The sequence below is a fragment of the Oncorhynchus keta genome, chromosome 35, assembly GCF_023373465.1.
Source record: "Oncorhynchus keta strain PuntledgeMale-10-30-2019 chromosome 35, Oket_V2, whole genome shotgun sequence".
Lineage (NCBI taxonomy): Eukaryota > Metazoa > Chordata > Actinopteri > Salmoniformes > Salmonidae > Oncorhynchus > Oncorhynchus keta.
In genome coordinates, this window is record NC_068455.1 from 32,012,466 (window position 1) to 32,035,538 (window position 23,073).

General features: G+C 46.3%; 1 protein-coding gene across 6 annotated transcripts in view; it reads left to right on the forward strand.

Annotated features, from left to right (window-relative positions):
* LOC118368345 (formin-like) overlaps positions 1 to 23,073 on the forward strand; it is a 117,548-nt gene that overhangs the window by 9,093 nt on the left and 85,382 nt on the right. For 4 of the 6 annotated variants that reach the window (XM_052496893.1, XM_052496891.1, XM_052496892.1 and 1 more), the window contains exon 1: positions 20,491 to 23,072. In XM_052496893.1, the coding sequence (XP_052352853.1) occupies positions 21,138 to 23,072 (1,935 nt within the window). In that variant the 5' untranslated portion in view covers positions 20,491 to 21,137. Of the gene's footprint in view, positions 1 to 12,900; positions 13,065 to 20,490; position 23,073 lie in introns of those variants that run through there. The other 2 variants (XM_052496894.1, XM_052496895.1) reach the window with 1 other exon arrangement.

A 23,073-nucleotide genomic window follows, 5' to 3' on the forward strand; every position in this document is an offset into this window, starting at 1 on the left:
TTCTCACATAAGTGTTCCTTTTGTCCAGGTGGGAAAGTGCAGTGTGGAGTGCAATAGAGATTGCATCAATTGTGGATCTGTTTGGGCGGTATTCAAATTGGAGTGCGTCTAGGGTTTCTGGTATAATGGTGTTGATGTGAGCCATGACTAACCTTTCAAAGCACTTCATGGCTACGTGAATGCTAAAGGTCTGTAGTAATTTAGGCAGGTTTCCTTTGTGTTCTTGGGCACAGTGACTATGGTGGTCTGCTTGAAACATGTTGGTATTACAGACTCAATCAGAGACATGTTGAAAATGTCAGTAAAGACACCTGCCAGTTGGTCAGCACATGCCCGGAGCGCACGTCCTGGTAATCCGTATGGTCCCGCAGCCTTGTGTATGTTTACCTGTTTAAAGGTCTTACTCACGTCAGCTACAGAGAGCGTGATCACACAGTCATCCAGAACAGCTGATGCTCTCATGCATGCCTCAGTGTTGCTTGCCTCAAAGTGAGCATATAAGTGATTTAGCTCATCTGGTAAGCTTGTGTCACTGGGCAGCTCGCGGCTGTGCTTCCCTTTGTAGTCTGTAATAGTTTGCAAGCCCTGACACATAAGACGAGCAATCTTAGCCCTGTATTGACGCTTTGCCTGTTTGATGGTTCGTCGCAGGGCATAGCAGGATTTCTTGTAAGCTTCCGGGTTAGAGTCCCGCACCTTGAAAGCAGCGGCTCTACCCTTTAGCTCAGTGTGAATGTTGCCTGTAATCCATGGCTTCTGGTTGGGGTATGTACGTACAGTCACTGTGGGGACAACGTCCTTGATGCACTTATTGATAAAGCCAGTGACTGATGTGGTGTACTTCTCAATGCTATCGGAAGAATCCTGGAACATGTTCCAGTCTGTGATAGCAAAACAGTCCTGTAGTTTAGCATCTGCTTCATCTGACCACTTTCTTATAGACCGATCACGTTCAAGTATGTGTGCACAAAACATGTAGTTTTTTAAACATTAAACAAATTAAATGCATTTAACAATTTAAATGCACAATTAGGCAATTATAACAAAGTACAGTTTTCACCTAGTCACATTGTAATGGAGTGCATAATTGGCGGCAGGGAAGTCAGGTGCAGGAGAGCAAAAGGGGGTAATCAACAGAGCAGTTTTATTCATAAAATCTCCGGAAACCAGAACAACAAACAAATGGGTACAAAACCCATCGCGCACCAGAGAAAACATGCACATGCACTTCCAATAAACAATTCCGCACAAAGACATGGGGGGAAGAGAGGGTTAAATACACAACATGTAATGAGGGAATTGAGACCAGGTGTGGGGGAAGACAAGACAACACAAAAGGAAAATTAAAAGTGGATCGATGATGGTCCAGCAGAGTGCCGACACCGGCCTCGGGGACGACCGGGATGGCGAGGCTTAGGGCGAGCCGGACGTAGACGGTGGAACTCCTGCAGCATTGAAGGGTCTAACACGTCCCCGACCGGAACCCAGCACCTCTCCTCCGGACCGTACCCCTCCAACTCCAGAAGGTACTAAAGGCCCCTCGCCCGACGCCTCGAATGGAGCAAACGGAGTACGCCGGGGCCCCCTCGATATCCAGAGGGGGAGAAGGAACCTCCTCCACTTCAGACTCCTGGAGCGGGCCAGCCACCACCAGCCTGAGGAGAGGCACATGGAACGAGGGGTTAATACGGTAATCGGGTGGGAAGCTGTAACCTGTAACAAACCTCATTCGCTCTCCTCATGACTTTAAATGGCCCCATAAACCGCGTGCCCAGCTTCCGGCAGGGCAGGCGGAGGGGCAGGTTTCGGGTCGAGAGCCAGACCCGGTCCCCGGTGCGAACACCGGGGCCTCACTGCGGTGACGGTCTGCGCTGACTTTCTGGCAGAGCACGGCCCGCTGAAGGTGAACACGAGCAGCTTCCCATGTCTCCTCCGCACGCCTGAACCAGTCGTCCACCGCAGGAGCCTCGGTCTGACTCTGATACCGGCTGGTACCCCAGTTCGCACTGGAAGGGGGAGAGGTTTGTGGAGGAGTGGTGGAGTGGTGGAGTGGCGGAGCGAGTTCTGTGCCATCTCGGCCCAGGGCACGAACACCGCAGACTCCCCCGGCCGGTCCTGGCAATAAGACCGTAGAAACCTGCCCACATCCTGGTTTAATCTCTCCACCTGCCCATTACTCTCGGGGTGATCGAGACCCCCAGACGTTCCATGAACACCTTCCAGAACCTCGACGTGAACTGGGGACCTCGATCAGACACTATATCCTCAGGAACACCGTAGTGCCAGAAGACGTGCGTAAACAAGGCCAGCACAGTCTGTAGGGCCGTAGGGAGACCGGGCAGAGGGAGAAGGCAGCAGGATTTAGAGAACTGATCCACAACGGCCAGGATCGTGGTGTTACCCTGTGAGGGGGGAGATTGGTAAAGAAATCCACCAACAGGTGCGACCACGGCCATTGTGGAACAGTTAAGGGGTGTAGCTTCCCTCTGGGCAGGTGCCTAGGAGCCTTACACTGGGCGCACACTGAGCAGAAGGAAACATAAACCCTCACATCTTAGCCAAGGTAGGCCACCAGTACCTCCCGCTCAAACAGCGCACTGTCCGACCAATACCAGGATGACCAGAGGAGGATGACGTGTGGGCCCAATAGATCAACCGGTCACGGACAGCAGACGGGACGTACAGACACCCAGCGGGACACTGGATGGGAGCGGGCTCTGCACGCAACGCCTGCTCAATGTCTGCGTCCAGCTCCCACACCACCGGCTCTACCAGGCAGGAGGACGGAAGTATGAACCATGGGCCGCTCCTCTGTGTCATACAGCCGGAACAGTGCGTCTGCCTTCACGTTCAGGGAGCATGGTCTGTAGGACAGGGTGAAAACAAAACTGGTGAAAAACATGGCCCACCTTGCCTGACGAGGGTTCAGTCTCCTCGATGCCCGGATGTACTCCAGATTTCGGTGGTCAGTCCAGATGAGAAAAGGGTGTCTAGCCCCCTCAAGCCAATATCTCTTTGCCTTCAAGGCCTTGACGACAGCCAACAGCTCCCGGTCCCCCACGTCATAGTTTTGCTCCCCCGTGCTGAGCTTCTTCGAGAAGAAGGCACAGGGGCGGAGCTTCGGTGGCGTACCTGAGCTCTGAGAAGAGCACAGCTCCTATCCCAGCCTTGGACGCGTCCACCTCCACTACGAACGCCAAAGAGGGATCCGGATGGGCCAGCACGGGAGCCGAGGTAAACAGAGCCTTCAGGTGACCAAAAGCCCTGTCCGCATCAGCCGACCACTGCAAACGTACCGGGCCCCCCTTCAGCAGTGAGGTAATGGGAGCTGCTACCTGACCAAAACCCCTGATAAACCTCCGGTAGTAGTTGGAGACCCTAAGAATCGCTGCACCTCCTTGACTGTGGTGGGTGTCGGCCAATTATGCACGGCTGCAATGCGGTCACTCTCCATCTCCACCTCTGACGTGGAAATGCGGTACCCTAGGAAGGACACGGACTGCTGGAAGAACAGGCATTTCTCAGCCTTGACATACAGGTCATGTTCCAACAGGCGACCAAGCACCCTGCGCACCAGGGACACATGCTTGGAGCGTGTAGCGGAGTATATCAGAATGTCATCAATATACACCACTACACCCTGTCCGTGCAGGTCCCTGAAAATCTCGTCTACAAAGGCTTGGAAGACTGATGGCGCATTCATCAACCCGTACAGCATGACGAGGTACTCATAGTCCCCTGAGGTGGTACTGAAAAACGTCTTCCGCTCGTCACCCTCCCGGATACGCACCAGGTTGTAAACGCTCCTGAGATCTAGTTTGGTGAAGAAGCTGTGACTATGAGCGGTAGCGGGTAACTATACGGGGCGGCAGGGTAGCCTAGTGGTTAGAGCGTTGGACTAGTAACCGGAAGGTTGCAAGTTCAAACCCCCGAGCTGACAAGGTACAAATCTGTTGTTCTGCCCCTGAACAGGCAGTTAACCCACTGTTCCTAGGCCGTCATTGAAAATAAGAATTTGTTCTTAACTGACTTGCCTGGTTAAATAAAGGTCAATTTAAAAAATTTAAAAATGAAATATACCTCACAGTGATCTGGTTCAGGCCTCTATAGTCAATACACGGGCGCAGACCTCCCTTCTTCTTCTTCACAAAAAAGAAACTCGAGGAGGCGGGTGAAGTAGAGGACCGAATGTGCCCCAGACGCAGGGATTCAGTGACATATGATTCCATAGCCACCGTCTCCGCCTGTGACAGGGGATACACATGACTCCTGGGAAGTGCGGCGTCTACCAGGAGATTTATCGCACAATCCCCCCGACGATGAGCGCTGCCCGAACAAGGAGAGGAACCGACTTCGGCGGAAGTCGTGACACACATTACACAAACAATACACTTCTCCTTCTCCCCCAGGCTTTGAAAATAAATTGTTCAATGTCAAAAACTCCCTTTTGGAAAATGAATTCCAGCCCCGTGTCCATTCTGTAGCCAGAACCCTTCAGGCTGAGCACCAACCAGAACATGTCTCAAGTCATCATACAGAGGGCAAGAAAACACAAAATGGACTTCACTTTCTATTTCCCCAAGATCTCACAATGCACACAATCTTTCCTCTTCAGGGAGTATGTTGAATCTACCTGTCTCTAGTGTTAGAGGGGGGTGGATCTTAGCTGTGCACAAACTGACATTTGGCCTATTTGATTGCTGGCATCTGTAATTACAGTGGCTGTTTAGCCTCTAGTTGGTGTGCTTCATGTTGACAGAGAGCTCTCCAGTCTCCATGTTTCACTACTGTATGTCATGTTCACCCTGCCTCTGTAGGACAGGGCCCAGACTCCCAACCAACCAACGGCCGACAGAGAGCAAGGGGAGCAGGGCTAAACTATGCAGGACAGACAGGAAATTCTGATTTACAAAGCCTGCTTCCAGCACAGAGATGACGGAGTTTCTAGTTAACCAAGCACATGGGTAAAACCACATGGCTGAGTCTTTATATTAGAGTTTATAGATTTTTGTTAAGTAAAGTAGAAGTAGGTCACTAGGCACCACTGTGAGTGGAAAGACAGGAGAGTGTTGGAGAGGGAGAGAGGGATTGAGAGAGATTGCACTGTTTCTAATGCATGGCTTCAGCCTATTTGTTGGAATGCCTTCAGAAGAGGGTCGTTCCTGCTCACCTTGAGTGTTGAGCAGTGACTTGTGTATTATCTCTCGTATTAGTAATTTATCACACCTGACTCGCTAAGATTAGCCATGAGACGACCTCTCAGCACCATGTGACCTAACAAACACAGGCCCTGTTCTTTTTGCTCCCCACTCTATTTCATTTTCACTGTCTGTCTGACAGCTGCTCAGTTCACACGCTCTGATTTATACACTGTCACATCACAGCCCTGTCAATCAACACCTGCAGGTCCACAGTATTCCCTGCCTGCCTGGCCTCCACCGAGGGGGATGAAGTGTGGAAACACACCTGTGCGTATAAATTAGATTATATAAGTCCTTGGCAGAGTAGCAACCAGTTTGGTAGCGAGAGCAGAACAGTAGCACTGTATAGTATAGCTAGAGCAGAACAGTAGCACTGTATAGTATAGCAGAACAGTAGCACTGTATAGTATAGCAGAACAGTAGCACTGTATAGTATAGCAGAACAGTAGCACTGTATAGTATAGCTAGAGTTTAATAGTAGCACTGTATAGTATAGCAGAACAGTAGCACTGTATAGTATAGCAGAACAGTAGCACTGTATAGTATAGCTAGAGTTTAATAGTAGCACTGTATAGTCTAGCAGAACATTAGTGCTGTGTAGTATATTAGAGCGGTAGCACTGTATAGTATAGCTAGAGTAGAACAGTAGCACTGTGTAGTATAGCTAGAGTAGAATAGTAGCAATGCATAGTATAGCTAGAGTAGAACAGTAGCACTGTATAGTACAGCAGAACAGTAGCACTGTATAGTATAGCAGAACAGAAGCACTGTGTAGTATAGCATAACAGTAGCACTGTGTAGTATAGCTAGAGTAGAATAGTAGCACTGTATAGTATAGCAGAACAGAAGCACTGTGTAGTATAGCATAACAGTAGCACTGTGTAGTATAGCAGAACAGTAGCACTGTATAGTATAGCAGAACAGAAGCACTGTGTAGTATAGCATAACAGTAGCACTGTGTAGTATAGCTAGAGTAGAATAGTAGCACTGTATAGTATAGCAGAACAGAAGCACTGTGTAGTATAGCATAACAGTAGCACTGTGTAGTATAGCAGAACAGTAGTACTGTATAGTATAGCAGAACAGTAGCACTGTATAGTATAGCAGAACAGTAGCACTGTATAGTATAGCAGAACAGAATCACTGTGTAGTATAGCTAGAGTAGAATAGCAGCACTGTATAGTATAGCAGAACAGTAGCACTGTATAGTATAGCTAGAGTAGAACAGTAGCACTGTATAGTATAGCTAGAGTAGAATAGTAGCACTGCATAGTATAGCTAGAGCAGAACAGCAGCACTGTATAGTATAGCAGAACAGTAGCACTGTATAGTATCGCTAGAGTAGAATAGTAGCACTGTATAGTATAGCAGAACATAAGCACTGTATAGTATAGCAGAACAGTAGTACTGTATAGTGTATCTAGAGCAGAACAGTAGCACTGTATAGTATAGCTAGAGCAGAACAGTAGCACTGTATCGTATAGCAGAACAGTAGTACTGTATAGTGTAGCTAGAGTAGAACAGTAGCACTGTATAGTATAGCAGAACAGTAGTACTGTATAGTGTAGCTAGAGCAGAACAGTAGCACTGTATAGTATAGCAGAACAGTAGTACTGTATAGTATAGCTAGAGCAGAACAGTAGCACTGTGTAGTATAGCTAGAGCAGAACAGTAGCACTGTGTAGTATAGCAGAACAGTAGCACTGTATAGTATAGCTAGAGCAGAACAGTAGCACTGTATAGTATAGCTAGAGCAGAACAGTAGCACTGTATAGTATAGCTAGAGCAGAACAGTAGCACTGTATAGTATAGCTAGAGCAGAACAGTAGCACTGTATAGTATAGCTAGAGCAGAACAGAAGCACTGTATAGTATAGCTAGAGCAGAACAGTAGCACTGTATAGTATAGCTAGAGCAGAACAGTAGCACTGTATAGTATAGCTAGAGCAGAACAGTAGCACTGTATAGTATAGCTAGAGCAGAACAGTAGCACTGTATAGTATATCTAGAGCAGAACAGTAGCACTGTATGGTATAGCTAGAGTAGAACAGTAGCACTGTATAGTATAGCAGAACAGTAGTACTGTATAGTATAGCTAGAGCAGAACAGTAGCACTGTATAGTATAGCAGAACAGTAGTACTGTATAGTGTAGCTAGAGCTGAACAGTAGGACTGTATGGTATAGCAGAACAGTTGTACTGTATAGTGTAGCTAGAGCTGAACAGTAGGACTGTATGGTATAGCAGAACAGTAGTACTGTATAGTGTAGCTAGAGCTGAACAGTAGGACTGTATGGTATAGCAGAACAGTAGTACTGTATAGTATAGCTAGAGCAGAACAGTAGCACTGTATAGTATAGCAGAACAGTAGTACTGCATAGTATAGCTAGAGCAGAACAGCAGCACTGTATAGTATAGCAGAACATAAGCACTGTATAGTATAGCAGAACAGTAGTACTGTATAGTGTATCTAGAGCAGAACAGTAGCACTGTATAGTATAGCTAGAGCAGAACAGTAGCACTGTATAGTATAGCAGAACAGTAGTACTGTATAGTGTAGCTAGAGTAGAACAGTAGCACTGTATAGTATAGCAGAACAGTAGTACTGTATAGTGTAGCTAGAGCAGAACAGTAGCACTGTATAGTATAGCAGAACAGTAGTACTGTATAGTATAGCTAGAGCAGAACAGTAGCACTGTGTAGTATATAGAGCAGAACAGTAGCAGAGCAGAACAGTAGCACTGTGTAGTATAGCAGAACAGTAGCACTGTATAGTATAGCACTAGAGCAGAACAGTAGCACTGTATAGTATAGCTAGAGCAGAACAGTAGCACTGTATAGTATAGCTAGAGCAGAACAGCTAGAGCAGAACAGTAGCACTGTATAGTATAGCTAGAGCAGAACAGTAGCACTGTATAGTATAGCTAGAGCAGAACAGAAGCACTGTATAGTATAGCTAGAGCAGAACAGCACTGTAGCACTGTATAGTATAGCTAGAGCAGAGCAGAACAGTAGCACTGTATAGTATAGCTAGAGCAGAACAGTAGCACTGTATAGTATAGCTAGAGCAGAACAGTAGCACTGTATAGTATATCTAGAGCAGAACAGTAGCACTGTATGGTATAGCTAGAGCAGAACAGTAGCACTGTATAGTATATCTAGAGCAGAACAGTAGTACTGTATAGCTATAGAACAGTAGCACTGTAGAGCAGAACAGTAGCACTGTATAGTATAGCAGAACAGTAGTACTGTATAGTGTAGCTAGAGCTGAACAGTAGGACTGTATGGTATAGCAGAACAGTTGTACTGTATAGTGTAGCTAGAGCTGAACAGTAGGACTGTATGGTATAGCAGAACAGTAGTACTGTATAGTGTAGCTAGAGCTGAACAGTAGGACTGTATGGTATAGCAGAACAGTAGTACTGTATAGTATAGCTAGAGCAGAACAGTAGCACTGTATAGTATAGCAGAACAGTAGTACTGTATAGTGTAGCTAGAGCTGAACAGTAGGACTGTATGGTATAGCAGAACAGTAGTACTGTATAGTGTAGCTAGAGCTGAACAGTAGGACTGTATAGTATAGCTAGAGCTGAACAGTAGGACTGTATGGTATAGCAGAACAGTAGTACTGTATAGTATAGCTAGAGCAGAACAGTAGCACTGCATAGTATAGCTAGAGCAGAACAGTAGCACTGTATAGTATAGCTAGAGCAGAACAGTAGCACTGTATAGTATATCTAGAGCAGAACAGTAGCACTGTATGGTATAGCTAGAGTAGAACAGTAGCACTGTATAGTATAGCAGAACAGTAGTACTGTATAGTATAGCTAGAGCAGAACAGTAGCACTGTATGGTATAGCAGAACAGTAGTACTGTATAGTGTAGCTAGAGCTGAACAGTAGGACTGTATGGTATAGCAGAACAGTAGTACTGTATAGTATAGCTAGAGCAGAACAGTAGCACTGTATAGTATAGCAGAACAGTAGTACTGTATAGTGTAGCTAGAGCTGAACAGTAGGACTGTATGGTATAGCAGAACAGTAGTACTGTATAGTGTAGCTAGAGCTGAACAGTAGGACTGTATGGTATAGCAGAACAGTAGTACTGTATAGTATAGCTAGAGCAGAACAGTAGCACTGTATAGTATAGCAGAACAGTAGTACTGTATAGTGTAGCTAGAGCTGAACAGTAGGACTGTATGGTATAGCAGAACAGTAGTACTGTATAGTGTAGCTAGAGCTGAACAGTAGGACTGTATAGTATAGCAGAACAGTAGTACTGTATAGTGTAGCTAGAGCTGAACAGTAGGACTGTATGGTATAGCAGAACAGTAGTACTGTATAGTATAGCTAGAGCTGAACAGTAGGACTGTATGGTATAGCAGAACAGTAGTACTGTATAGTATAGCTAGAGCTGAACAGTAGGACTGTATGGTATAGCAGAACAGTAGTACTGTATAGTATAGCTAGAGCTGAACAGTAGGACTGTATGGTATAGCAGAACAGTAATTTCTGCAAGGTGATCATATTCTCTTAGGTTCAGTCCAGTCTAAAGCTTGTTGTTATCATTTTTAGAGTGATTTACAGTAGTGAATGCATACATTTTCATACTGGTCCCCCGTTGGAATCAAACCCACAACCATGGGGTTGCAAGCACCATGCTCTATCAACTGAGCAACACGAGTTCTGGTATCAGAGCTCATGTCGTCATTGATAAAGAGCTGTGTGTGATGTGTACCTGGCTGAGTTTTCATTGAACTGCTGTACAGGCATCGCCTTGGTTTTGGAGATTAAATTACAATGAGAGCAGAGTTTTCCCCAGTGCCAGTAAACTCTTCTTCGCCCAGGATAACACTGTGTGTGTGTGTGTGTGTGTGTGTGTGTGTGTGTGTGTGTGTGTGTGTGTGTGTGTGTGTGTGTGTGTGTGTGTGTGTGTGTGTGTGTGTGTGTGTGTGTGTGTGTGTGTGTGTGTGTGTGTGTGTGTGTGTGTGTGCCTGGGTGTGCGTGCGTGCTTGTGCAATGAAGTAACTGCCAAGTGATCTCGTAGCACAAGCTAATGAAGTGGATTCATTACCTAATGCAGCGGAGTGCTTTCTAAATCATATTCTAGTCATCACTTTCTCTTCTAGTTTAACTTTCAATTATGATTTTGGATTGAAGTCTCATTCCTAACGATGAACTTGCGAATGTACTATGTCTACAATGTTTACAGTACATTAAACGAGTCCAAAGTATTTTCTCAATGTTGATGTTTTCTCAATGCCTTTGCTTGAATTGTGTTAATGTATTATTTGTCAGTCCATGTGTGTTGTGTTATTCATCTGTAATACACAAAATGTCAATAGATTCAAGTCTATAACATGTGATGGCATTACGTATTGTTTCAGAAAAAGTCATAAGATCCTCTTAGGGTGCCGTATCCAACATTCCTTGTGTATCTTTGTATTTCGTGTGGTCTTTCTGGTCAGAGCCAGAGAGAGAGACAGCCAGAGCTGCACTGCAGTGTGTCTACAGGGACACTAAACCTCTCCACCTATTCCTGTCCAGATGGTGGCAGCGTGGCCCTCTAAATGCTTTTTAACACTGCTGCATGTGTCTCAGCTCAGAACATGCTGTGGACAAACTAGTCTCAAAGCTCAGTAAATTTTTCATATTTGAGAGATGCAAGAGTGCTGTTGTTCTGTACTCTGTGCAAATTGTTTCCATGTTTCTTGCGCATTGAGAATACACAGTAATCAACTGTAGTGTTGGGTTGACAATGTCAGGATTCTTAAGGGGAAAGGGGGATACCTAGTAGGTTGTACAACTGAATACCTTAAACTGAAATGTGTCTTCCGCATTTAACCCAACCCCTCTGAATCAGAGAGGTGCAGGGGGGCTGCCTTAATGACGTCCACGTCTTGGTCTCGTCTACTTTGAGTTGTCATAGTAACACTCTCATTATGTTCACCACCACCCTGCTAACAAGATGCCAAATACAGCTGAAATTAGAGTAGATTTTCTGGAGTTGATAATTACACTGGAATACAGCTGGTGCAGGGGAGAATGCAGCATTTGCTGCAGCTGGGCCTGGAGTGGGCTTGACTGTGCATTTGGACTCATCCCAAACAGCCCAAGAAATACCCGGCTGGTGTTGAGCTCTGCAGTGTGCTGGTGCATTATCTTAATGAAAAGTGATTTATCAAATCAATCGCTCCCTGCCAAAGACTTTTCCTTTCCGTCTCTGCTGTGTGGAGCCGCAGTGCTGTCTATCTAATAATGACTTATTCGTTAAATACTGAGGCTGAATACAAATCTACAGATGCATGTCTCTGTGTTCTTACAACTGCATTGAAACCATTTGTCTCTGACCTAAACTGGGGCTGAGGAGACTTAGGATAGGCAGTATTTGAGGTATTTTACTGGGTTACTGCTGCAGTTTAGGAGATTATAGTGTGGCTACAGTAGCTCAAGGGTGTGATGACACTACACCTTGATGTGATATTTGAGCATCTAATGCAACAGGAGGTGAGATGCCTCTCAGATCAATCTCATTTTTTATCCACACAACAGGTTGAGGCAATAGCAGTGTGACCCTCCTGGGAGGTGTATTACGGCATGAGAAAACCCTAAATGGAGGTCGCTGAGCATCAAGTTCAGTGTGAGCTGCTCTGCTGTTTCTCTTTCTCCTCTGCCACTCTTTATTTATCTTGCATGAGTACTTCTCCCAAGGGGAAGAGTGCAGTCATATTTTCACTGTGTCTGAGAGTACCACGTGTGCGCATCCATGTGGACGTGGGAGTATTTTTAGCGAGATGTACTGTTGTGTTATGTTCATTTGGGGGTACACTAAACTAGCCTACCCTTTACATTATTTGTGCTCGTAGGCTGGAGGGGGGATGGACTATGGATGAGGTTGTCTCTGAGATCTGAATCACAAAGCTCATACGGAAGTGGACAAACTGAATCCCTCCTCCCTATGGAACGTTAACCTCTACTCACATTAGCCCTGTTCTAGCTGCTCTGTTCCACCATAGCTTGGCTAGAACATAGCCTACTCCAGTCAGATTTAGTCTCTCTCTGAGGGGGCTAGATGTCGGCTCCTCTGTTCACCAATCCATAGCAACGTCACCCTCCAACACAGAATCGATGTGTTACAGTGAGTGAACAGAAACACACAAGCTGTCGGCCTGGTTTCTTTAGCCAATTGTTTTAGAGAGAGTAGTACCATTCCCTAGGATGGACAATGAATCTACTCATACACATACATCCATATTGGATATAGTGGTATTTGTTTATCAGATCAGTGTTTGGCGGTCCTCAAGCTGAAGCGAGGCTAGCTAAGGACAGTATATACATAGGCATCTGTTCCCTGCAGCAGTGGATTTTCTCTGTGACTTTTAGAAGGTGTCGATGCCTGCTTTCCTCCTCCACCCACCTGATCCATTCAGGATACATAATGGCTCTGTTGCTTTGTAAAATCCCCCCTAACGGATGGTGTGTTTCAGTCTATCTTAATATACCTGTTATTACACTTTACAATTCATAACAATTCATTATTGTGTGTGTGTGTGTGTGAGTGTGTGTGTGTGTGTGTGTGTGTGTGTGTGTGTGTGTGTGTGTGTGTGTGTGTGTGTGTGTGTGTGTGTGTGTGTGTGTGTGTGTGTGTGTGTGTGTGTGTGTGTGTGTGTGTGTGTGTGCCTGTGTGTGTTTGTGTGTGTAGAGGAGGCCGACATCTGGATGCTGGACGGTGATGATGCCATCTCCCAGACCCAGAACTCCCTGAACCCCGCCTCCCGTCCTGACCACCTGGACATTCTCAGGATCACGCCCCCAGAAGATGACATCATCGGAGATACCCCCTACTATCCTGGACTGGAGTGCACGGTGAGAGCAGCAATACATCATACTTATGTCATGAATCATGTGACCTGACCAGGAAAAAACTGGCCAAATTGCAAATAGGGCCTAGAGTATTCCCTGGTCAGGTCACATGGTCAGGATCAACTCTGGTCAGGTCACATGGTCAGGAACAAATCTGGGCCCTATTTGATACTCTATGAAGGCAACTACACATTAACAGTAGTTATCATTATATATTCACTCTCAGAGCAGTGTAGCATGACATTGCTGTTACCTCATGGCTCCAAGCCAGCGTGTACTCCACTCTACTGAAGAAATGGCGCCAGAAGAAACGGCAGCAGTTTTACGGGCGCCCAACCAATTATGTGGGGTTTTTGTGTTATTTGTAACTTATTTTGTACATAATGTTTCTGCCACCGTATCTTACGGCAAAAAAAGAGCTTCTGGATATTAGGACAGCGATCACTCACCTCGGATTAGACAAAGATTGTTTCTACAACAAGACGACGCAGAAGACCTTCTCCAAACACCCCACAGGACCGACATCCCCTTTATTTGCAAGAGGAAGCGACGCAGGTGCAGAGGACAAAGAGCCGGATGCCTGGTCAGGACCCGGAGAATGCGACTGGGAAAGCTGCCATTAACGTCAATACTACTCGCCAACGTGCAATCATTGGACAATAAATTAGACGAGTTACGATCACGAATATCCTACTAACGGGATATCAAAAACTGTAATATCCTATATTTCAAGGAATCGTGGCTGAATGACGACATGGATATTCAGCTAGCAGAATATATGCTGCACTGGCAAGATAGAACAGCACACTGTCGGCCTGGTTTATTTAGCCAACTCTTTAGCCAATCGTAAGACAGGGGGGTATGTGCATATTTGTAAACAACTGCTGGTGCACGAAATCTAAGGATGTCTCTAGATTTGCTCGCCTGAAGTAGAGTATATTGTGATAAATTGCAGGCCACACTACTTGCCTAGAGAGTTTTCAGCTATACTTTTCGTGGCTGTTTATTTACCACCACAGACATGCTGGGACTAAGACCGCACTCAGTCAGCTGTATAAGGAAATAAGCAAACAGGAAACAGGAAACCGCTCCTAGTGGCCAGAGACTTTAATGCAGGGAAACTTAAATCAGTTCTACCAAATCTCTATCAACATGTTAAATGTGCAGAGGGAAAAAATTCTAGATCACCTGTACTCCACACACAAAGACGCGTACAAAGCTCTCCCTCCCTTTGGTAAATCTGACCACAACTCTATCCTCCTGATTCCTGTTTACAAGAAAAATTAAAGCAGGAAGCACCAGTGACTCGGTCTATAAAAAAAAGTGGTCAGATGAAGAAGATGCTAAACTACAGGACTGTTTTGCTATCACAGACTGGAACATGTTCCGGGATTCTTCCGATGGTATTGAGGAGTACACCACATCAGTCACGTTGTCCCCACAGTGACTGTACGTACATAACCCAACCAGAAGCCATGGATTACAGGCAACATTCGGACTGAGCTAAAGGGTAGAGCTGCCGCATTCAAGGTGCGGGACTCAAACCCGGAAGCTTACAATAAATCCTGATATGCCCTGCGACGGACCATCAAAGTAACAAAGCATCAATACAGGGCTAAGATTGAATCATACTACACCGGCTCCGACGCTCGTCTTATGTGGCAGGGCTTGCAAACTATTACAGACTACAAAGGGAAGCACAGCTGCGAGCTGCCCAGTGACACGAGCCTACCAGATGAGCTAAATCACTTCTATGCTCTATGCTTCGAGGCAAGCAACACTGAGACATGCATGAGAGCATCAGCTGTTCCGGATGACTGTGTGATCACGCTCTCCGTAGCTGATGTGAGTAACACCTTTAAACAAGTCAACATACACAAAACTTCGGGGCCAGACGGATTACCGTGTGCTCCGGGCATGTGCTGACCAACTGGCAGGTGACTTCACTGACATTTTCAACATGTCCCTGATTGAGTCTGTAATACCAACATGTTTCAAGCAGAACACCATAGTCACTGTGCCCAAGAACACAAAGGCAACCTGCCTAAATGACTACAGACCCGTAGCACTCACGTCCGTAGCCATGAAGTGCTTTGAAAGGTTGGTAATGGCTCACATCAACACCATTACCCCAGAAACCCTAGACCCACTCCAATTTGCATATCTCCCAAACAGATCCACAGATGATGCAATCTCTATTGCACTCCACACTGCCCTTTCCCACCTGGACAAAAGGAACACTTATGTGAGAATGCTATTCATTGACTACAGTTCAGCGTTCAACACCATAGTACCCTCAAAGCTCACCACTAAGCTAAGGATCCTGGGACTAAACACCTCCCTCTGCAACTGGATCCTGGACTTCCTGACGGGTCGCCCCCAGGTGGTGGGGGTAGGTAGCAACACATCTGCCACGCTGATCCTCAACACTGGAGCTCCACGTGGGTGCATGCTCAGTCCCCTCCTGTACTCCCTGTTCACCCACGACTGCATGGCCAGGCACGACTCCAACACCATCATCACGTTTTCAGACGACACAACAGTGGTAGGCCTGATTACAGACATTGACGAAACAGCGAGGAGAGGAGGTCAGAGACCTGGCTGTGTGGTGCCATAATAACAACCTATCCCTCAACGTAGACAAGACTAAGGAGATGATTGTGGACTACAGGAAAAGGAGGACCAAGCACGTCCCCATTCTCATCGTCGGGGCTGTAGTGGAGCAGGTTGAGAGCTTCAAGTTCGTCGGTGTCCACATCAACAACAAACTAGAATGGTCCAAACACACCAAGACAGTCGTGAAGAGGGCACGACAAAGCCTATTCCCCCTCAGGAAACTAAAGGTTCTACAGCTGCAACATCGAGAACATCCTGACTGGTTGCATCAATGCCTGGTACGGCAATTACTCGGCCTCTAACCGCACGGCACTACAGAGAGTTGTGCGTACGGCCCAGTACATCCAGGACCTCTACACCAGGCGGTATGAGAGGAAGGCCCAAAAATTGTCAAAGACCCCAGCCACCCCAGTCATAGACTGTTCTCTCTACTACCGCATGGCAAGCGGTACCGGAGTGCCACGTCTAGGACAAAAAAGCTTCTCAACAGTTTTTACCCCCAAGCCATAAGACTCCTGAACAGGTAATGAAATGGCCACCCGGACTATTTGCACTGTGTGCCCCCCCCAACCCCTCCCAACCCCTCTTTTTACGCTGCTGCTACTCTCTGTTTATCACTTTAACTATACATTCATGTACATCTACCTCAATTGGGCCGACCACCCAGTGCTCCTGTACATTGGCTAACCGGGCTATCTGCATTGTGTCCCTCCACCCGCCACCCACCACCCGCCAACCCCTCTTTTACGCTACTGCTACTCTCTGTTCATCATATATGCATAGTCACTTTAAAATATCTACATGTACATGCTACCTCAGTCAGCCTGACTCACCGGTGTCTGTATGGAGCCTCGCTACTTTTATAGCCTCGCTGCTGTATATAGCCTGTCTTTTTACTGTTGTTTTATTTATTTTCTTACCTATTGTTCACGTAACACCTTTTTTTACACTATTGGTTAGAGCCTGTAACTAAACATTTCACTGTAAGGTTGTATTCGGCACACGTGACAAATACACTTTGATTTGATTTGACTTGCTTAACCACATGAATTCCTCCAGTTGCATTAACATTATGAGATCTGGGATGTTGTGCTGTGTACCGTGTACCGTGGCGGTTCCCAGAGCCCAGGACCTACTGTAGCCACTCTGCTAACACCTTCACATTCCACCATTTCTACACTCTTTGAAAAAAAGGTTATGAAATGGTTCTTCAGCTGTCCCCAACAGAGAACCCTTTAAAGAACCCTATTTGGTTCCAGGTAAAACCCTATTTGGTTCCATGTACAGTCATGGCCACAAGTTTTAAGAATGACACAAATATGAATTTTCACAAAGTCTGCTGCCTCAGTTTGTATGTACTCCAGAATGTTATGAAGAATGATAATATGAATTGCAATTAATTGCCATGAAAATGAACTGAATCCCCAAAAAACACAAACCATGTCCACTGCATTTCAGCCCAGCCACAAAAGGACCAGCTGACATCATGTCTGTGATTCCCTCATTAACAGGTGTGAGTGTTGACCAGGACAAGGCTGGAGATCACTCTGTCATGCTGATTGAGTTTGAACAGACTGGAAGCTTCAAAAGTAGGGTGCTTGGAAGCCTTGTTCTTCCTCTGTCAAGAAGGGCAGCAAAGAAGCCACTTCTCTTCAGGAAAAACATCAGGGACAGACTGATATTCTGCAAAAGATACAGGGATTGGACTGCTGGGGACTGGGGCAGAGTCATTTTCTCTGATGAATCACCTTTCCGATTGTTTGGGGCATCTGGAAAAAAGCTTGTCCAGAGAAGACAAGGTGAGCGCTACCATCAGTCCTGTGTCATGCCAACAGTACAACATCCTGAGACCATTCATGTGTGGGGTTGCTTCTCAGTCAAGGGAGTGGGCTCACTCACAATTTTGTCTAAGAACACAGCCATGAATAAAGAATGGTACCAACACATCCTCCGAGAGCAACTTCCCCCAACCATCCAGGAACAGTTTGGTAACGAACAAGGCCTTTTCCAGCATGATGGAGCACCTTGCCATATGGCAAAAGTGATAACTAAGTGGCTCGATGAGCAAAACATCAATATTTTGGGTCCATGGCCAGGAAACTCCCCAGACCTTAATCCCACTGAGAATTTGTGGTCAATCCTCAAGAGGTGGGTGGACAAACAAAAACCCACAAATTCTGACAAACTCCAAACATTGATTATGCAAGAATGGGCTGCCATCAGTGGCCCAGAAGTTAATTGACAGCATGCCAGGGCATATTGCAGAGGTCTTGAAAAAGAAGGGTCGACACTGCAAATATTGACTCTTTGCATCAACGTCATGTAATTGTCAATAATAGCCTTTGACACTTATGAAATGCTTTTAATTATACTTCAGTATTCCATAGTAACATTTGAGAAAAATATCTAAAGATACTGAAACAGCTAACTTTGTGGAAATTAATATTTGTGTCATTCTCAAAACTTTTGGCCACGACTGTAGAACCCTCTGTGGTAATCAAATCAAATCAAATCCAATGTATTTATATAGCCCTTCTCACATCAGCTGATATCTCAAAGTGCTATACAGAAACCCAGCCTCAAACTCCAAACAGCAAGCAATGCAGGTGTAGAAGCACGGTAAGGGTTCTACATTGAAGCCAAAATAGTTCTACCTGTACACAAAAGGGTTCATTCATGAGTTATCCTATGGAGGCAGCCCTAGATAGCACATGCTTTCTAAGGGTGTAGTGCCCAGTTGTCAAGTCACTGTAAACCATATTAGAGCGGATTGATTGTGTCATGCACAGTATTTAGCTCCCTTTCTCTTAGTGAGTAGAGCTAAGAAGCTCAACTATGTGTTTGCTACAGGCCAGAGCACCTGACTTGTGTGGGTCTGCCAAACACGCTAACACACATATAAAACCTACTGTTGGTACAGTGTGTCTCAAGGTGTTTTCACTCTGTACTGAAACCAAACATATGGATTCTTCAGAGCTTGCCAAACATCTCTACAGCTGAGCGAGAGATCCCAAAAAACAAAGTCTACATATTTAATCTACCCAAACACCAGCTGTTTGTCACAGGCAGGGTAGTATTGTCACGTTTCAATGTTGTACCTAGGATGGTACATCTACTGTTAACATGGTGACCCAGTATCTAGTCATCAAATTCAACGAGATTGATTTACCACCACCTCTCACCTGCCAGCACATCTATTATTTTGGGTAAAGTGTCAAGAGAAGGTCATATAAATTATAACAACTAAACAATTACTGTGCCTGTCTGTCAAGAATCCATCATGCTGTTTGACTAAGCTAAGCAACAGTAGATTGTTTTGTGTGGTTGTCAGACAGAGTAGCATAGCTGTGTTATCAACAGCCACTCCTCGATCTCTGTTGCAGCCATCATATCATAACAAAAGTCTGTCTCAGCATAAAGATACCGACAATCTGTGGTGTGGCCTAAGCTGTCATTGTAGTCATGGACTCCATTGGGGTGACTTGTTTTTCATGTCATTGTGATCAGTGTGGGATTTGTAAAAAGGACCCTCCTCTAACTGTCTGTCATTGTGACTCAGCTCCTCTCAGCCCACAGTACAGCGTAAATCCAGCTGAGACCTGGCTATGCGGTTAGCTGATATATTTACACTGAGTAAATTAAAAGCCAATGCTATTACATAATGGGCCAGGGCTCAGGGCGCCTCGAGAGAGAGCCTCTGACTGACAATCTGTGGATTTATTTTAATCCCAGTTAGAGACATTATGTTTAAATACAATAGTATTTTTTAATACATTATACATATGATTATTTAATATCTAATAGATTATTAATGATTACAGGTATGTATTAATAATGTCAAACATTTTGTCTTTGAACTCAAACCTCATGTCTGGTTTGGTATGGGGCTCTAAATCACCTTGACAACAATTTGTCATTCTTAATCTGTGTCTGGAGGAATGCAGTAGGAGTGAACTTTGGCTGCTAAGGCCAAATATGGCCTTACTAGGGCTTTGAGTTCCGTCTGAAAGCTCAATGAACAAGTAGCCCTAATTTCACTAAGTACTTTTCAGGCCTATGTGCTCTGTTTTGTGCTAAGATCTGTCAAGTGCACATTGTGTTCCTATAAAGGGAGCATGGTGATTGAAAGATTTTTGAACCCATCGTATTTGCAGCAGCAGGCTTTGTAGACTACAGACAGAGTACAATGTTACTTGTCTGTGTAAACTTCCTATAAACTCACAGTACTAGAAAACAAATGTGTGTATATGTATGTGTTCCGTTTATGATTTAGTGTGAAGACAACCTTAATCTTTTCTAATGACATTCACACTCTGAGATGAGGGAATCAAAACCTATTTTCCTCTCAGCAAACTGTAGCAGTGTTAGCCCCTTGATGTTAGCGAGGCTACTGACGACACAAGATTGCAGTGCTGGAGTTGTGGTCAGGGCTGGGCAGCAGCAGCAGCAGTTCCAGACTGACTAATCCCCACAGCTGAAGCATTAATAGTATAGAGAGCACTGTCAGCTGTAACACTGGGCTGGACCTCCTCCACCGTCCACCTAACCAACCAGGAGATTAGCTAGCTAACTAGCTAGCAGCCCCACTCTGTTTAAAATACACTAAGAAAGGATAGTGCTAAGCAACAGAGAGCTCCAGCCACCTGTCACTGATATTTTGCGGAAGTAAGATGGACTAATCAGACACCTGTTCTGCTTGCCGCCACAGATCCCTCCGAGTCAGGGCAGGGGAGGGAGGGGGGGAGGCGGGGCCAGACCGGGTAGACCAGTGAGGCACATTTTCAAGGCACATTTTCAACCATTTCCAACCTGGAGGCTTTTCTCAGGAACACAGAGCTCTCCTGTACACATACAGACACAGGGAAAGAGGGGAAAGAACCACGCCAGGAGGGCAACTCAGACAGTTGCTCTGAATCAGGTCTCTCTACCTACACATAGAGGGGAAATGGAACCTTCCAGACCACCCTGAAATAACTTTTAAAACAGGTTCTAATGTTTTCTTGAGAAACTGAAAATGAGTTGCTCCTGGATTCCCAGGGAGATTATTCCAGGACATGCTTCCTGCCTCTGAACAGTTTGACTTGACCGGGAAAGTCATTGGAATTTCACTCGGCTTTACATCACTGGAAGTGACAGTTAACGTACAGTGGAGTCGAGGCTGTTTGTGATTGGAGATAGTGATCTATGTGCAACACAGCAGGGTCTTGTGTTGCCATACAGGATTACAGGAGAGCAGGGGTTATACCTGGAGCCCTCCTGGAGAGGTTAAGAAGAGCTAGGGGATTTGTCCTCACAAAGGCCTTTTTGTTCACTGAAACCAGTAGACGTGGAACACAAATTGGCAGGTCGAGGTTCCTCTTGGTGTAGAGATGAGCCTTTTGTGACACCCTGAATGGACACATTGTGCTCGGGTAGCCTCTACCTGCTGGCTAGGAGTTCACTGGTCTAAGTACATGCTACATGACAGTTAAGGGTTCTGTGAAAATGGACAGTGTAAGTAATAGCTCTAACGGTCAGGGGAAGCAGCAATCCAGTTTGTTCCGCAGTAAGATCTCCACTATGTTTACACGTGGGGACAAGCCTGAGCCTCAGAGGCTGGCGGGAGAGACTGCGGTGCTGACGGCTTTCAGAACCCTGTCTGATGAAGATAACTATCTCACAGGGGTTCATGATCAAAGTGCTCTGGATGTTATCAGTGACGACAGACTTCGAGTGGGGGGAGATGTGAGGGGTAGGTGTGAGGTTCTTCATAATGGAGAGGCCACCTTCCTTGATACGGAGGACAGGATGGAATCATGGGAGAATGAGTCCAGTAGGAAGAGTAGCTCGGTGACCTCTCCTCCTAACCCAGGCCAAGTGTCTGTGTCCATGGCCGACCCAGATCTGGTCCAGGTCACTAGGGTGGAGATCTGCAGCGACACAGTAATGGAAGATGAGGAGGGGATCAGCAGCCTCAGCCAATCAGACAAGCATGACACCCCTGGAATGTCCCTCCCACCTGACGATGACCAGTGGACAGTGAACGATAATAACATTGGTCAGCTGCCACCCGCTGGCCCAGTGAGAGGTGCCATTGATACAGACTTAGAGCTGCCTGTGTTCAAGCCAGAAAGTCTTGTGGAAAGATCCCTCAAAGACACCTCTGTTCTGTTCTCTGGAAGGATTATGGGCAGATCTGACAGTGGGACAGATCTTGGTCTCTTCTCCTCTGTCTCCAAACCACAAGTGCCTGGAGACGGCTACAGCACGTACCTATCCACTGATCCCAGGCCTGTGGAAGTGGGTGTGGATGCAGCAGCCATGGGTGCAGAGGGGTCCATCCATCATCACCACAAAGTAGCCAAAGGCTTCAGCATCAGCCAGGAGGTATTGGGCCTAACTGACGTGTGTTCTGGAAACCCTGCAGTGTCTTCACCTCTTAACCTGTCTTTGACCTCAGAACCCCAGACATTGGAGGCAGCAGCAGACAACACTGCCTTTCCGTCAGGACAGCCAGCGGACCAAGATACTGGACAGAGGAAGGAAATATTGTCGGAAAACACTGGAACTGAGGAGCATAGAGAGCATGCTCCCTGCTTCGACTCCCCTTCCGCCCTCTCTGATTCCAGGCCACCTGAAGCAGCAGAGCCATCTTCCCCCTGCCTGGAGGAGCAGCCTGACACGCATGTCCCTGGAAAGTCCCCAGTTGACAGCCGGCCAAGTGCCATTCCTGTCTCTGTCTCGCCCAGGGACCAAGGCGACATGCCTGCCACTAGGAGGCCCGATACAGACCCGCCCTCCACCACATTGTCTCCCACCAGGGGCACAGCCTCCTGCCAGGCCCCCTCCTTCGAAATTCCTGCCCTGTTCAGCAGGCTGCGGGTTCTGAAGAAGGGGGCTGTGGGGGAGGAGAGGGAGACAGTGTCTGAGATCAAACAGAGAGACACTGACCTGGCCCTGCTGAGCCTGAAGAAGAGCATCAACAAAATCAAGAACCTCCCTGAGCAGATCACCTCCAGTAGCAGCACCCCCAAGAAACGTCCCGAGCCCAAACCTGTGTCTGAGACCAAGAGTAATCTCTTAGGGCAGATCAGCCAGCTACTCAACCTAGACGGGACCAAGGCCGAGGACAAGCCAGACCCAGACAGGGACCCGGAGAGGAGGGAGGAGGGGGTGACAGACAAGGGTCCAGAGCACATCCCCATCACCCCACCAGCAGACAGCAGGAAAGCTTCACACACAACACTTGACACCTTCAAGAGGTCCAAACCTGCTAAAAAGGATACAGAAGAGCCTGTGGATTTAGAGGCTGTCAAGGAAAATAACAGAAGTGAAAAGGAGCTGCTGAAATCCATCTGTGAGAGAACGTCCAAGTCTCCTAGCAGCAGTGATCAAAAAGGTCCAGCAGAGTCTAACG